The 18,310-nt window shown below is 32.7% G+C and overlaps 1 protein-coding gene across 16 annotated transcripts in view; it reads right to left on the reverse strand.

Moving 5' to 3' along the window:
• PPFIA2 (PTPRF interacting protein alpha 2) overlaps positions 1 to 18,310 on the reverse strand; it is a 494,134-nt gene that overhangs the window by 90,331 nt on the left and 385,493 nt on the right. For 8 of the 16 annotated variants that reach the window (XM_047740329.1, XM_047740328.1, XM_047740334.1 and 5 more), the window contains 7 exons: positions 14,181 to 14,267; positions 13,670 to 13,753; positions 13,292 to 13,423; positions 11,690 to 11,752; positions 7,514 to 7,605; positions 2,651 to 2,786; positions 555 to 775 (listed from right to left, as the gene is read on the reverse strand). In XM_047740329.1, coding sequence (XP_047596285.1) covers positions 555 to 775; positions 2,651 to 2,786; positions 7,514 to 7,605; positions 11,690 to 11,752; positions 13,292 to 13,423; positions 13,670 to 13,753; positions 14,181 to 14,267 — 815 coding nt within the window. The remainder of the gene's footprint in view (positions 1 to 554; positions 776 to 2,650; positions 2,787 to 7,513; positions 7,606 to 11,689; positions 11,753 to 13,291; positions 13,424 to 13,669; positions 13,754 to 14,180; positions 14,268 to 18,310) is intronic. The other 8 variants (XM_047740338.1, XM_047740339.1, XM_047740337.1 and 5 more) reach the window with 1 other exon arrangement.

Consider the following 18,310-nt stretch of genomic DNA (forward strand, 5'->3'; position numbering starts at 1 on the left):
AACAAGAATAGTTTCCTGATGTTTGAAAGACTATAAATTCACCAGACACAGTTAGGTTCTTCACTGGGGTTAGTCAAGTTAATGGTAAGTAAAGACTATTAATGTCACTGGGATTTGAGAACATACATATTAAGTTAAAAATTGAAATTATCAACATTTCTCAATGTTTGAATTGATAACTTATACAACTTCAACTCTATAATGTACTCTACTCCTTGGAAACCATCTATTATCCAGTGTGGTGATAGTGCATTTTTTCATATCTAGTATGAAATAATTCAGTTCTAGTTAATTTCACTCTGATGTCCAAATACTTTTAAGGAGCTGGCTGCATATTAATTGCATGCTATTTAGTACCTTTATGGCAGTTGTTAAATGTACCTTAAGAATATACCTTATTACCACAAATATCATTTAAATAGTAAATTTTAATGTAAAAAGTGCTTTAAAATTCAAAGGTTCCCAGATGATCCCTGTGCTTCTGATTTAATTATGTCATTTTTAGTATCAAGCTCTTCTAATCCTTTAAAACCATCAGTGATAATTGAACTCACCTGATTTCTTTGTTGATAGCATCCAACTGTTCCTGAAGCATCATGGCTAGAGTCTGGGCATCAGAATGACCACTTGGGGAGAGAAGATCCATTGAACTAAAAATAGTTTCTCTGTCATCATCATCAATATCAGACATTTCTGTGTCACTTTCAAAGGGGTGGCTGCTTAGCACTCCAATTTGCTGAGTTCTATTCCACTCATGATCCCCAAGAGATTTCACCTGTGTGGTAAATGAGTAATTATTGTATGTATCATATTGCTCATTATCAAAGCACTATTCTCAAAAATATCAACAAAAAGCACACATGCTTTTATAGTTTACCTAGCAAAAGCAGAAATGATTATTACCATTTTAATGCATTGTTTCAATAAAATATTTCCCTGAAATCTTAAGTAATGGCAGATACTGTCAGCATAAATATCAAGATTTTAATAGAAATGATGACAAACTTATGCATGATTTCTAGTTCAACCCCAATTCAAGTTAACAATTACTTTAAAGTATCTATGCTTGAAACATTTTTCCTTCTTTCCAAATATAACAATCTCTTTTCACTTGTACTAAAGCATTTCCATCTCTTATACTAATTAGTCTTACCTACACTTTCTTATTATAGGCTGAGACTGCAAATATTATCACACTAGTTATATAATAATTCTCTTTGCAACATTCATTTATAGATTCTAACAAAGCATAATCAAAATAATATTGAAAAGTGATTTAATTTCATCTCTTCTGTTCTGATCACTTAAATGCTTCATGGATTTTTTTTAAGCCCAAGGCACACTAATTTATATGACTATGTTTTTTATTTGATATAATAAATCCCTCATGTGAATGAACATCTTTTTTAGGAAGTAATCTCTACGTCCCATGTGGGGCTCCGAATCATGACCCTGAGATTAAGAGTTGCATGCTCTACTGATGGAGCCAGCCAGGTGCCCCTAAAGATAATATACCTACTGTTGTTTTTCAAGCTATTATCTGGGGGTAGGAGAGAGAGGGAAGTAAGAGAGAAAGGACCTAGAGTTTTCTGTTTTATAAAATTGGTTTTCATTTTTGTGATTATGTAAAATGATTTTCTGGGGGAGGAACCATATGATATTTCCCAGAGTATTTATTTAAGCTTTGAGGACCTGAATTAGCGTTTGTGTTATAAATCGTTTTGGTACCAAGTAGCCCTAATTTATTTGTCATATACAAATGAGAAAAGAACTAAGATGGACCTGATTGTTTTTTCATTTGTTCACTTCTGATTCACTCATTTAACAGATACTAAATACCTACTATGAAAGATTAATTTATACATGACACAGATACCAATTAAAAACCAGAAAGTATCAAGGACCTGTATATAAATACGGACAATTAAGTTATATAGTATTCAACACATAAAAGTGGTTGGGGAGAACAAATTATACTTAGGGCACAAAAGAACTATATTTCTTCTTTGTAAAATGCAACTCTAAACTCACAATATACATAACTAAGAAACTGATCAAATGAATGAAGACTGGCACTGCAGTTTATCCTGTAGTGTTCTCTATAGAGAAAGTTTATAGATAAAGTATTCTCTAGAAACACTTTCAACAGTCTATGTACATTTTCCTCAAACTTTTATTAAAATAGTAATTATAATTAAAATATTTAACTAATTTTAATTAACAATATGAATACTATTGCATAAGTGCCCAAGCAAACCCAAAGTCCATTTGTTTGTCAGTACAGTATAAGGCATAAAAAAGCATGGAATTTGAAACCACACAGAGATTCAAGTTTGGGTCTATCACTTTGCTGCTATACTGTGTAATGTTGAACACTTAAAATTTCTGAGCTTCAATCTTTTTATGTCTGAAGTTAGCATAAAAATAGAACCAAATTCATAAGGTTATGTGGATACACGCGTGGGGACTGCTTATTTCTGGCACAAGCAGTGGTTTTGCATTATAGTCTCAAAAATATGTCATATGTCACATTTAACACTAAAAATGCTAGCAGTTTGAATTCTTTCAGTATTAAAATTCTATTTAAGATGGAGGAAGATATTTGCTTAGAATCATCAAAGACTTGAAATTCAAAAAAAAAAAAAATAACCTTTGGCTCATCCCTTCGCACACCCATGCGGCCTCTCCTGGGTCTTCTTATTACTTTAGTTGTTCTGTAATCAGACTGGCTGTCCACTAAGGAGCCAACAGAATACCGCAACTCAGCTGAGGTGTCTAGATGAGTTCTGGAAAAAGGAAAGATATGAAATATGACTAATCACAAAGGTTAAACTTCCCAGCGAATCACTATCACCTGCTTAATTGTCAATGAAAAATAAAAAATAAATCCTCAAGAAAAAAGAAAAATTCAAGGAAGAAAACTGATGAGTTGCCATGACTCTTTGAGGTCACTTCTAAGGCTTAGGCCAGAAATTCCAGTCTTAGGTTCATTCTTGAAAGTGAAGTGAATAATCTATTTAGAATACAAAAGATCTGTTCATTATCATTTTCAATTGTGGTAGTAAAATGAAACATGTTGAGATTGACAACCAAGATGGCTTAAATTCTGGGAAATGTTTTTTGTTAAAGTATTTAGTGTACATATCAACATATGTTATTTATTGCTGTATCATTTGTAAATATTCTCCACTAATCTAACAGTAAAACATGTATAATTTGGGGGTCCCAGAATTCCCTATCTTTCAGAGTTCTATTTGTCAATTTAGGAAATCAACAAAATACTTAAAATGAGATTGACTCAAGGTTAATAATATTATTTTTTAATAAAATAGGATATACCACCAGACAATTTTTCAGCTTTTGTTAAGACATTGTTTCAAAAAGATAAAGAAAAATCTTTTAGTAAGCACATTTGATTCTGAAATCTGCTTAGAGATGAAATATTTGGAAAATTCCAATAGAAAAATATTATCACACTGGTTTTCAGGGAACATTATAGTAAAGTACACTGTAATCAAAGTGTAATAAAGGTTTCTCTAGACACATTATTTACATATAGATTTACAACAAATTCAGTTTATTGCTATAATAATGATGATAACAGTGACAGCATGCTGTCCTATAAAATGATCTATCATCAGTAGGAAATATGCTTAATACTGTATCTTATCTTGAACTGGGAGTCCTGATGATCTCCTATGTTATATTAGTTCTCTTTGTGGAAAAAGAAAAGGGAAGAACCAAGGATTTCCAAGTGATAGTCAAGATTAGAAAAGGTTAGGTAAGGCCTTGGCTTTTGCAACAGTAGAAGGCACTGCTCTAACTGATGCAAATCCTTGTTCTGTCAAATAGAACTTTAAAGCAAATGAACTAAGAAATCATCCCCCAAGCAGAGGACAGCTATTCGTTTTTATAGCAGTGAACTTGATATTTAATCAAGCAAAGTGGTTTTATTATGGATTAGTCATATATAAAAACTAACGAGCCAGGTCTTACTCATAAATAGGACCTCTCTCAGCCTCTGTAACAGGGTCTATGTTTCATGAAGAAAAAGGTCAGATTTTGTCACCACTGTATGCTTAAGGAGGTATCCCTAGCATATAATAAACACCTGATAAATATCTGGTAAGATATGAATGAATGAAATATATAGTCTAAATGTCAACCTCAGAACATTCTAGATACCTTTTTTCTGTCACTGCTTGAGTAATATCTCTATGGTCATCAGAGTGGAGATTCTAAAATTATAACTCATCATTCTAGGAGTATTGTTGTTTTGTTGTTTTATCTCTCAACTCCAAGTCATTTATAAACCTGTGAACCAAAACACAGATCTGCTCCTATCGAAGCACTGCTTAAAACTCTTCAATGGCCTTACATGCCCCTCCACAATCCAGAACCCTCTTTCTTACTCCAGATTCACTTCTAGTTACTATCTGTCTTTTCTCTCTCCATCCAGTCATACAGAATTCCTTTCAATTTCTTGAACAACTCACACTTTTCTCTAATCCCAGGCCTTTGAACATACTGCTCTTCCTGCTGGAAATAGTCTTCACACATTTAGGTGGTTAACATTTTTAAAGTCTTAGATTAAAATTCCAATTGTCTTATACTACCGTAGCCCCTTGTATTCTCTCTATTGTAACTGTCCTCACAGTATCCCTGTATTTCCCATCTGAAACATGTATTTTTCATCACCATTACCACTGTATCTCCAATGCAATATCTTTCAAGTAGAAAGTACATAACTGATCTTGAAAGAACAAAGGCCTGAACCAACATCAACTGTAGAAGAGCCCATTGCTTATAGTTCATCTAAAGCAGTTACTGCTCACGTCTCTCCTTTTTATTCAACTCCATGAGGTACATTACTAACAGAAATCAGAGTCAATATTTCCATACATTTCAACTTTTAAATAATTTTTGGTGTACAGTATTTTGACTCACTTGGAGGTCTTAGTTACAATATAGTCACTGGTTCCCTTAGACACGAACCTGTGCAGTTTCCCCACCTGAATCTCCTATTACTTTTGCATATAATCTCACCAGAGAACTTCTGTAGATAAACCAAGTCTGAATTTTCTTAGAGAACATCATTTACCCATCTCTCTGATTCCTAAAATATCTTCCACTGTCCTTTCCACTGACCCAGATCCCACCTTTCTTCAAAGTTGAACCAAATCAGACCTTCTCCAGCCATTCTGGAACTCAATTTATTATTAGATTAGATACTAGCAGGGGATGAAACTCACCAACTTTAGCTCATCTCTTCCTATCTGTCTGCCTGTAGATCTATGAAATTCTCATGCATCTTCTGTTTTCTTTATTATTTCTTTTTAAATTGTGCACTCAGAAGCATGGATGTTTGATAACTAATTGCTGTTCAATAAATATTGTTATCTTTTAACATATTATAAATTCCATCTCATTGTTTATCTATCAACAATTCCTATAATACTTTATACTTGTGACTTAACTGTTTACAAAATTCCCTTTGCTCACTCGTCGCAAAGTAAGCTCGTGAGACAGTCATAAAAATATTATTTTATATACAATTCATGTCGAAAACATATGAAATTTGAACTTATTAAGGAAAATGGACTTTCCAAAATCAAACAGCTAGTAATTGTTTGTCTTAGACCCAGGGATGTCAGTCTTCTTATTCTTGGTTTAGCTTTGTTTCTACTACAAGCTGTTCTGTCAAAGAATTGTTCTATATGTACTTCCCAAGCTTCCATGATGATCCTTCATTGTGGATAAATGTCCCATTATTAGGCTGTCTATGAAGACTTCCTGCATTGATGTAATTTTAGACTATACTTCTACAACTCTGTCTTTCCCCCAATCATATATATGTATATATTTAATTACAGTATAATTAATGTACAATGATTAGTTTCAGCTGTACAATACAGTGATTCATCAATTTTATACGTTACTCAGTACTTATCATGATAAGTGTACTCTTAATCCTCTTCACCTATTTCACCCATACCCCTATCGACTTTCCCTCTGATAACCACCAGTTTGTTCTCTACAGTTAAGAGTCTGATTTTTTGTTTGTCTCTCTCCTCACACTCCACCCCCCTTTATAAATACAACTCTGTGTTTCTGAGACCAAAGATCAACAAGCCAACAAAATGGCCATTTGGTTCAATTAAAAAATACTAAATTTGTTGGTTGGATGATGCGCATTCTATGTATTTACTCTGTTGATATTTTATCAGCTCTTGTCCTTCATCAACACCATCATCATCATCATCATCATCACCATGAAAATATATACCACTGAATTAAAAATAGTTTCAGTTCAGATACATAAATCATAACAAAGCGTTTAGAAAAATAAACAAGATTTCTAAATTAAAGACAAATTTTTTAAAGTTCTTTGGGTGTTTTTGTGCCTGCAGAACTGCGTTTCTTATATTATACTGATGGTAGAAATACTCAAAATGCTGAACTTTATTTTTATTAATATTTTACATTAAATAGAATATAAGCACCTTTATTTTTATTAATACTTACATTATTACTTACATTATTACTTTTATTAACACTTATATTAAAGATGATGTAAGCACCTTTTGAATTTTGTAACTTGGATTTTTCCTCTGAGTATCTGAAAATGCTTTATTAGATATTCACTCATTCAATGATATGTATTGTGAGTATAATATACCAATGTTTATTTGTTTGTTTTAGATGCTGAGATTATAGTAACTGAAACAAACAATAATTCCAGCCCCTGTGGAGCTAACTTTCTTAGGATCAGCATAAGACCAAGAAAATGAACTTCTAAAAGTCTGTGGTGGTCAAAAGTTTCAGATAGCTGATATGATTATGTTGTCTAATAAATAAATGATCAAATGAGTAAATCCTTGTAGGGTCTCTTATTAACCTCAAAAAAAAGGCCCTAAGCACAAAAGACAATTATATGTGAATTATCAAGATTGGTCTATATATCTAGAGAATAAATAATCATGTCACTGCTTCTTACTTCCAAGATGAGATACAGAGTCAAAGTAGATGAGTATGGCTAGATGTACTTGTTTTTAATACTTGTATAATTTCTCCTTCATTCTGTATTTGCAATTAATTTAACAAAATGGGTAGGTGCTAAGGGACTGTCATCAATGATATTTCTTCAGTAACATTAAACACTGAAAACATTTCTGCATGTAAAGAGGTGTCGCCTCTTCCTAGAATGAGATGTAATCTCCTTATATAAAGTTCTATTTCATTTAAGACTCTTTTTATGTATTTTTAGCTATGTAATTACAAGCAGAATACAAAAGGTAATAATTTAAACTTTTTTGCATATTTGCAGAACAGTTTACTAAATTAGATAATTATTTTTGAATACAGAAACAGTAACTCAGTAAGGAGTGAACATAGGGTAATGCCTGCTGAGCAATAAGAGGTACTTATTTATTTTATTTGAGGCAGTATGGAATCACAAGGAATTCATCTTGATTTCTGGTGAGTTACAGATAGGATTTTAATTTAATGTTACCTTGATATTGTGGGTTCAATTAAAGAGCCAGTTCTCATTTTCAATTGGTCAAGTTCAGATCTCAGCTTTTCAATTTCTTCTGCTAATCTTTCCTAAAAATCAAAGAAGTTTTACTCAGAAGATATGCAATTGCCAATAATACCAACATTCAATTATGATAAATCAAGATACCAAGCTTAATGGATTTTTAAAAATGTAAAACTAATGGATATAGTTTTATTAAAGATTATTAGGCATGACAGTAAAATATGCTTAATTTTCTCCTTGTAATGAGAATGTTAATAGCAGAAATAAATAAAAAATTATCTATATTGTCCGACATTCACTAATCCTAAATTTTTGCAAACATGTGGGACTACTAAGATCATGGCTAGCTATGTATATGTCACTTCAAAATGCAGAGCCATAATCATAGCCAGGTAAAAAATAAAGAAAAGGTCTTATTTGTGCAGCAAGTGAAGGACTTTGATTATTCTATAAGTTTTATAGTACACATGGGTGAAGAGAAAGAAGAATGGGAAAAGATGAGGAAAAAAGTCATTACCAAATATAAGTTAAAATTATCAGCTTGATATTGATAGAACTATTTGTACGTTAAAAAAAATTTTCTCAGATTGGTATTACAGTTTCAGTCTTTTAAGATAAGGGTTGTCTTATAATCCTTAATTAAATGCTTCTGTAAGCATTTAATTTTGTTTTCATGATTATAACTTTTATATTGTTCTAAAAGTTTAAATGTATCCTTCTGGATATTCTATTGCTTTTTTTTTTTTTTCTTTTCTCAGCACCCAATGCTTGACATTTTAGTTGACACATACTTCATTTCTCATGATACATTTTTGTCAGTGTGGCCTTCCCAATATTTCTCTCATCTGCCCTTTTTATTCCTACTACCATCATTCTACTTTACACTTTTTTTTTTTTTTTTTTTACTTTTTTCCTGCATTATTTCACTAGCTTCCACTGAGGTAGTGCTGCGTTCAATCTCTTCTCTGCAAACTCTTCTCCTAGTTGTCTCATTTTACTTAAAAAAAATTTTTTTTAATATTTACCTTAGAGAGAAAGAGCATTAGCAGGAGGGGTAGAGGAAGAGGGAGAGAGAATCTCAAGCAGACGGCGAGCTGAGTATGGAGTGCAATGAGGGGCCCAATCTCAGGACCCTGAGATCATGACCTGAGCTAAAACCAAGAATCCAATGCTTAACTGACTGCATCACCTAGGTTCCCCTAGTTGCATCATTTTAAAAAATACATATGCTCAAATAAATTATTTGCCTAAAATATTCAATGGTTTCTTATTGCATTTATTAATTCCTTTGTTTGTTATTTCCACAAATATTCACAGAGCACCTCTGTTGTGCTAGGCAGTATGATAAAGTAGCAAAATGAAAAATTTTTTGCCATCATATAATTTTTAATCTATTAAAAATACAATGAAAAAATAGAGTCTATAGGATGTTGGTAGGAAAAAGAAAATAAGAGGGTCATAGAAGGTTCTCCAATAAAGTGTTATTTGAGCAAAGAGCTAAAGGAAGGAACGGAGTTTAAAAAAAATGGGGATGTCTTAGGAAAAGGCATAGCAGGTGCAAATGCCCCTTAGTGGGAGGGGAGTATATTTGTTGAAGGAGTGGGCAAGGAGGTCACTGTGGCTGAAATGGACAGGTTAAAGAGAAAGATAAGAAATAGATTTAGAAAAGTGTGGTTGCACGGCTTGGGAAGGGTAGTCATGAAAGCCTTGTCAACCATTCTGAAGTCTTTGGTTTTTACTCTGAGTGAAATAGGAAATGACTAGAGAATTTTTGAGCGGAGAGGTAATGTGATCATCCTAAGAGCAGTGAAATGGACCACTGCAGTCAAATGCTCTACCACTGAGCTATACCCCCTGAAATGGACCACTGAATAAGACTGGGAGGGAGGGAAAAATTAAATTATTACTGTTCATCTAAAAACATAGGCAAGAGAATTGTGGCTTGGACAATAATCATGTTAGAGAGAATGGCTGGATTTCAGTTATATTTTGAAGACAGAACTAACAGAATTTGCTGTCAGACTGAATGTGGGGTGAGAGAGAAAGGATGGGGTCCAGAATGACTCCAAGGTTAACCTGAGTAAGAGGCAGAGTTGTGATTTACTCAGAAGGTGGCTGCTAGAGATGGTTTAGGTTAGTGGTGCTGGTGTTTGAGGTGGAGGGACCAACTTGTCATGTTTGAGGTGCCAAAGTGTCCAAATAAAGATAACAAGTTGGCTCTTGAACACATGAACTCTACCAACAGAGAGGACCCAGAACGTGATCATATGACACTGAACTCGGGGACCAAACATGGAGAGAAATTCAAAACAAGTATTAGGAATTTCAAATTTTAGAAATAAACAGGATGAAGAGAAACAATAAGAAGAGGTTGAATATAGAGATTTTGCTAATGATGGATAGTCAGTTATCAACTATTGAGTAGAATTTTGAGAAGTTACAGGACATGTAATTAGATTAGGAAATATATTCAACTGTATGGGATGATATTTAGAAATGAGGGATGACCTGGGATTTGCCTTCTCTAGTTACTAGCATGAACAAGGGTGCAAAGCATGGAATGTTTAGTACTGCTGGTTGTTTAGGCAGATTGTTGAAGCTACAAGCCTTGGGTAGGTGGTGGGGGAGTGGGTTCTGGGGATCTTGCCAGGAGCACACAGAGCTTTGGATAACATAACATTGCATAACAGGATCAAGTCCAAAATCCACAATCTGGTCACAACCTAGTTCTTTAAACACATATCAGTCACAGCAAACTTCTGGTGATTCAGCAAATCAACCATCTTTGTTTTCTCTGTGCTATTGCATAGGCTCTGTCCTCTGCCCTACCCTTCTCTATTTGGTAAGATCCTATATGCCTTCAAGAGCCTGATGAAATAGTATCTTCCCTGTGTAGACTTTCTTAACAACTTCAGAAAGAATTAGATGCTATCTTCTAGGCACCATACTGTATTGCTATAGCAGATCTATCTTGCAGAAGCTTGTATATATTCTGACTGTGGCACCCAGTAGTTTTAAATTGACATCATAATATGTAGCATCCAGTGGGGCTAAATGTATAATTGCTTTTTAAAAAAATTTTATTCTCTCATCTTTTCCAATACTCTCCCTATGCCATACTTTTGCTAGATTTTCCCTCTCTTCCTCCCTCCCTCTCTTCCCTCCTTTGCTCCCTCTCTCTCTCCCTTCTCTTTTGTTCAACACACATTTATAGGTTACTTCTCAAATTAATGATTTTATATTATATTATATGCCTATACAAAACAAAATGAAATCAGACAAAATTGCTAACAGGAATTTACAGGCTAATAAAGGAGTAAAAGATATATTAGCATTACAGCTTTTAACATTTCATAATTTAGCCCTTATCCGCCTCTTCTACCATATATCGTACAATAAGAATAACTGATTCTAGCCAAACTGTTATGCCCATTATTATTTAAGATATCAAACTCCCTACTCACCCCCACCCCACACAAAGCACCTACAATCATGCCACATGCACTGTACTTGAAAGGGTTGCAACATAGTCCTACTATTCCTTAAAGTTTTTCAACTCACACCTTCCTGAAGCCTTATTTATAGCAGCAATGTATGGTGATCCCTCCCACCTGTAGTTCTTACTGTCAATTTCACTTATGGTATCTGCTACTCTGCAACCTGCTGTTTTGTAAAAGGTGAGTTCTTTCTCCACAATTACATTTTTCAGCTACTTTGGAATTAAGAGCATGTTTGCAAATACATAGCATAATTTATTATGCATAATAGATATTTAATACATTTCTGCCAAAATGATACCTCAAACTAAACACAAATTAGTGCATATATTTTTATTCCACTTGTATAAAGCACAAAAATCAAAAGCATTTTTTTTCTGTTAGAAGTCAAGGCAGTGATTATCATTTAAGATAAAAGTAGTAATCGTACGTTAATAAGGCAGGGGGTACCATAGTGTTGATTTTTAGCGTGTTTGGTTTGTCAAAATAAACCAAGCTCTTTCCGTATATGCACACTTTTCTGTATGTATGAAAGTTATATTTTTTTAAAAAAGATAACATCCTAAACTTATTTCTTATCAAATTTATTTTACCATAAAATATTCATCAGTGTAAAATAGAAAAATGGCTAAAACATAAGTTTCCATTATACCTTATCATGTAAAGATTCTTCCAGATTCTTTCTGAAAGTTTCTGATTCTTGAATTAAAACATTCTAAAGAAAAGAAAAAAAAATAGAGAATTAATTAGCTGAACAGAAAATAATTAAATATGTAAATTAATGTTTCATTGCTCAAGAATATTCTTTGATTCCTTCTCTTTGATTCTTTCCTTGGTGCAGCTATTTCTTGGTTTCCATGGAAACCAAATTTAAATAGAATCTTTAAACATACCTTAACATTTAGAAAAATACATAATTTAAATGGGAAATGTTATTTTGTAACACTCGGACTGACAAATGGAATAAACATTATCTTTTAGGCTATTTATGCTTTCCTCTTCTCACTCTTTTAAAATTTGAAATAATAGGGTTACTCTTAAAATGAGAAAAAGTGAGTAACAGTGTAATATTAGCCAAAGGTATTATAAAGAATTCAGATGAAGTTATCTTTATTACCTGAAGAAAAAAAATTATCAGATCATATTTTTGGGAAACTTAATTCTGGACTTCTATTTCAAATACAGAAAAATTAATTTCTAATAATAGTTAAAACATTAGAGAAATAAAAATAAAATTTTAACTATTTACAAAACTGTCACATCTTATGACATGTGAAAATAAGTTGCATCATAGGTATTTTTTAAAAATTCTGTCATGGACCTATTACTGTTGTAAAAGCTTTATACTTTTTTATATTTACTACAAAGCATGATTTAAAATAATGTATTCTTTTCTAATTTAATTTTAGTAAAATTAAACTAACTGTATAGCAATTGGCAAAGTGGCCATGTATTTGAAACTGAATGGGTAGAAGACCTGTCTTATCACTTTGTAATGGGTATATCCACCAGCCTACTTTAACAATTTCTATTTTGTATAGATCAGGGGAAAATGTCTAGCTTAAGTAATGACTGGCATTCAGTCTAAATTTCCAAAATGATTTGTCCACCTGGGTTTTAGTCCCTACCTTTGTTAATATTCTGGAATTGGCAACCAGCTCACATAACTCATACTGGTCTGGTGGCTGCCAACTACCAATGAGACATAAAATTGTGAATGATATAGCACACTGTAAAGAAGCCCCCCCCCTATTTTTTAAACAATGCAGCTGAAATTATTGCATTCCTAATCCCTATACTGGGATTAGTATTAGTTCTACTGGTAATATAAATTCACTCCCATTTTGCTTTTAGACTAGTAGTAGACTTAGTTACATGAAACATTTGAAAAGTTCAATGCAAGAAGGATTCCCACATACCCCAAAATACTGTTTTCTGTCTTATCACTCTTTTATGCACCCCAGGTGAAGGATAACAAAAATATTTTCATCACAAAACACATTTTAATGCATTTATCTATATGACCATGTAATAAACCAGATTTACATACCATGCAGAATTTTTTATTCATTGAAAAATTTATCTTACGTATTTTTACAGAAACTACTTGTTCACTTCTAAGAATAAACCACATACACTTAAGGAAAATACATGGAACATCTGACTAATGCAATAGATGCAGCAGGTATAAAACAGCCACGATCCTGAGAACACTGCTCAATACTCATGCGAGTCTCCTCTTCTGACATTTTACCTTCTCTTCCAGAGCAGCCATTCTTTCCTTTAAATGCAGCTGTAAGCGCTCATTGGATTCAGTCAGAAGTCTGTCCACAGTGTCAGATAATCTTTTGTTGTGCTCCTCATTCATTTTCTCTCTTTGCCTAGCCTTACATTCAAGAAAAAATAAGTAAACTGGACATGAAAATCATCTACAAAGGTATTTTATATTTTTCTAGCTTTAAAATTGATCTTATTTTATGTCTGATGTGATTAAACTGGCAGAAACTTTTCTTTCCTTTTAAGTGCAGAGAGCGTATTCATAAGATTTTAAATAGAACCCATCATCAAGAAAGACATTCATTTCTTACATGCCCATAAACTGATTGAGGGGAGTGGTTCTTAAAATACATACTCTTTGGAGTTCTTGATTTTTCTCTTCAAGCTGACCTTCTAGATGTCTCATACGTTCTTCAATGTTTCCATGTCTCTCTTCAGCCTGTTGAGAAATATGAAAAATGTACCTGACATGTAAGATTTGATTAACACCTTTCTTCTAAATAAATTGAAATAAAATGTAAAGCAAGCTACTACCAACCGCAAATGTAATTTTCAAAAAATAAACTTTCTTTAAACAGGCAGCTGAACAGCATTGCTTGAAATGTGTCAGCTACAAAGGCCTGTTACATCCAAGCATCAGCAAAACATTGGACTTATTTATGAGCAATGAAATCAGCCAAATGTAACATGCAGACTGTGCATGGTTTGAACACAAACCTGCCATTGTCCAATCTTAAGCTCCGGAAGCACTGAACTGCACAGATGGTTGATTATCAATAAATAAAAGTAACATAATTTTTATAAATGAAAAGAAAAACTTAGATGGATTCTATTTAGCAATAGAAAGTAAAGTCCAGTAGGACTACCTTCCTACGTATGGAGATCATTTCTTGTAGTTTAGCTTCCATAACATATTGATAATCATCAGATGAGGTAGAAGAGGTTGGATCAGACTAACAAGTCAAGGAAAAGGAGAGGGACAAAATTGAAAAATCAGAACTAAAGACACTGACACTGAACAGAACATAGCACAGAATGCTTAAAAGAAAAATGTGACAGCAAATTTAATACTTTAATAGACAGAATTTTATATGAAAAGAACTACACTGATATCTGGTGAACACGATGCAGTCAATGGTTATAAATGAAAAACAATGATATGCCCAAATCAAAAGCTACCAACCTAAGGTATGGAAGGTTAGTGATGGCTGGCAATGAAAGACTATTACAGAACAAAATAAAGCAACTCTGAAAGAGTCATGTACAAATTGGAATTATGGGAAACCAAACACTAGAATATGTCTCTGACAGATTGTTAAAAGTTTTGGATTTTGGTTTGTTTATCATATTACTTAAGAATAATGGAGACAATGTATCTCAATGTTGAGGTGTATGCTACGGCAATGACCCAGGTGAAATAAATTTGGAAAATTTATTACAAATCTAACACTGTAGAAATCAAGAAAAAGCTAAGCCAGGGGATTCATTATTGTGGGTATTCTCCAGTTCAAGCAGAATTGAGTTTCCTCAGCAACAGTGACAAGCTTACAAAATGACTTCCGGTCTCTGAACACACAGTATGACTCTAGGTCTAGAACCTTAGCACCTGTTCTCAGATATAGTCTTAATTGGAGACTTTAAATAAAGTGATTAAAAGTCCTCAAATTATCAGGATGACAATACACTGTGAGGACAGGAGAATTTATTTACGAACTCTCCTGAATGATACTAGGAACCACTCCAAAACTGTTTCTGGGTGGATTTGTTGCTATGGAAACAAAATAGTGCCCTAAAGTGAGCAGGCAGCACGGTGCCTGTGTGAGCTAATATTTGCCCCGTGCCAGGGTTAGTTACATGTCTTGGAAGTGATTATCAGGTTACCACAGACACAGAGTGTTAACACATGTGACACTGCTGATAGCTGAATTGTATTAGTATGTTATGCACAGATTACATGTAAAGTTAAAGCAACATTTTAATCATAATTACAACTCAAGTAATTGTAACATCAAAATTATCCTATGTCAGATCTAGAAGATTGAACTCCAGAGCATATTCTATTACATTTTATAAGTTTATTCTAAAACAGTGAAACTTACTTTATGCAAATATAGGACTATATATAAATATGTCATGCAGTACCTGAAAAGAAATAGCAGCCTATTCATGTACTGGCTCATACACATATGTACTATTTTGTATTTTATGCAACAAATTCCAACTAATCTACAAAATAAACATTTAACATTTAACTGGTGTACTAACACAAATTACAACTCAACATTTACATTTTGTAAGATTTTCCTTTTGATATTCTTGTTTCATAAATGGGAAAATAATGAAGAAATAACAAATAACCAATTTCTCTCCCCAAATTTCCAAGCGAAAGAAACAGAGAAAGCTACCATAGTTCCCAAATATCACAAAATGGTTTTCTAATATCACTTAAAACCTAGAATTCAAATAAGAATACAATAAATGGGGCAAAATGTTGTTGAAATTAAATAATCTAAATTCATTAAGGTATCTGTAATCTTTCAAAAGTACATTTTAACAGGCAATTGGTGGTATAAGAATTAATCAGGTGACTGATTCAAGGTAGTCAAAGCATGAACATTTCAATTTCCAAAACTGTCTCTTCCAATTTCCAACTTAACTACTGAAAACATACCAAATACTGTGAAAATTCACTTCAGAGTTTGAACACGATTTCTGTCAAGTTTAAATTACTTTGTTACCGTTGATATTTTTATTGGTACTAAAAATGAATGAAATACCTTATGGAATTCAAGATGAATTATGTCCTTGCTGAGGGAAAATGCATTTTAATTAAAGAAGTAAACATCATAAATAAAAAAAAACTGGGAGCCCAAAGTCTTTATTGGTTAATTTTGTGTGTATTTGTCAAAGCCAAATTATAACCTTTATCCATAGCCATTAATCCATACTTCTGACTTTCTAAGCCTTAAATGAGCTTTACCTAACTATCTATACACACACAGACACACACATATACAAAAGATCATCTTATCAACCAAGGAATAAATTCAGACAACATTTCTATACAAAAACTGGTATCAATTTTCAACTACTATTGATTTATGTTCATTTTAGCTTTGTGAAGACTGCAGTTTAAGTAAGTCATGTAAATACAAGAACAATCTGCTATTTTCTGTACTCCTTGATCAGATATAGAGCTTATCTTGATTTCACTCTTAAATGTGACATAGGAAAATTTCAAATGAGCTAAAGTTTTAGAGGAAATTATATATAGATATGGTTTTGAGAAAAACATGTGTATATTTAAAAATGGAGAAGAAATAAAAGTTAAAGAGAGGAGGACCAAAGAGGAAAAAAAAAAAAAAAAAGAATAGGTAGCAAACAATAAAAGCAGAAAAAAAATTTATAGGCAAAATAAAATGTCTGAAACATTATTTAGAATGTCATTCATAGTATAGGAGAGGAAAGCTTAGCTTTAAGCTAAGCAGAAATCTTTTTACTTTAGTGTCAAAAATTATTAAGTAGAAAAAATTATGATGATCAACACTAGTGATATATTGAAAATGAACTGATAATGAAAAAAGAAATAAGTAAAGCAGGTTCTAGAGACAGTCCCTAAAGATCTGTAAAGTCAGAAGAAAAAGTGCAAGATCATTATAGCCAAAAAACTTGGGAAAACAAATGAAAGAGTCCCTTCAAATGTTATAAAAATGTTATGAGCAGAGGGAGTGTTTTGAGGATAAAACCTCATCACTGACAAATGTGTATGAAATATGTCAATAATCTAGAAACTCTGTAGTTGAAATAATGGTGTTTATATAGAGTCAGCCTAAGAGAAAGTGGTAAAAGAGAGCAGAACGAACCCTAGTATTTTTAATACTTCCTAAGAAGGATAAAATGCTACTGAAAAAAGGAGAAAATCTAGAGGATTCAGATGAAGTGAAATTTTGGCAACATATTATTAGGTAGAAGTAAACTGAGGAAATTATTTCGAGTACATGAATGAATATATGTATAATAATAAATAAATAAATAACCCCAGAGAAAAATGAAGGGCAAAAAAGATAAGGCACATATTTCAAGTTATCTTTTTTAATATTCTAAATTAAGGATTCTCAGGAATGTATAATTTGAAGACTCATAAGTCAAGTATTATGATTCAAAGTATGTTTCATCCTCAGTCCACCAGAGGTTAATTTGCAGCAGTTATTTGGTGAATTTTAAATTGTTACTCTGAAAGAGATTCCAGATATTCTTATATTTTACTCTGGATAATACTGATGATTATTTTACACTAAAATTTTACAAAAACTGCTTTTTTATTAGCCACTCACCACGCCTCTGAAAATAGTTCAGTAACTCGTTATATAAGTTCATCTTCCTCAAATGAAAAGCCTCAGGATGTGTGTGTGTGTGTGTGTGTGTGTGTGTGTGTGTGTGTATTCATACTTGAGTAATTTAAAATGTGCTTTCAAAAAAAATAGACTACTACTAGTATATTTGCACATTTCCATATAATTTAGAGACTATTTCCCAAATTAAATGATAAATTTATCTTCAACTTAGAAATCACACATTTCTCAAATTGCCAGAAGGGTTTATGGTATGTCTATGACTATATAAGGATCCAGAATGTAACATTACCCTAATCATACTAATGTTTTATTCAGCTAGTAATTCCAATACTCTGTAGACAACCAACTATTCCAATACTTTCTACCCTACTCTACTTTGCAAATGTTTGCCGTTTCACTACATGATTAATTACCCTATTTTAACCAACAGGCATCCATCGACTGTTCCAGGAAAGTAAATGTGTGTATCTGCTTTTATATTGCTGCATCAATTGTTTTGGATAATCCCTAATGCCAGAGTTTGTAACTTGCAGTTCGCATATCTATCTTACCCATTTATTACAGTGGCATGGAAAACTTAGCACATGGCAAAGATTGCATAAATATCTAAAATGTGTGTACATTTTAGGGGCACCTGGGTG

This window comes from Lutra lutra, chromosome 8 (genome assembly GCF_902655055.1).
Source record: "Lutra lutra chromosome 8, mLutLut1.2, whole genome shotgun sequence".
Lineage (NCBI taxonomy): Eukaryota > Metazoa > Chordata > Mammalia > Carnivora > Mustelidae > Lutra > Lutra lutra.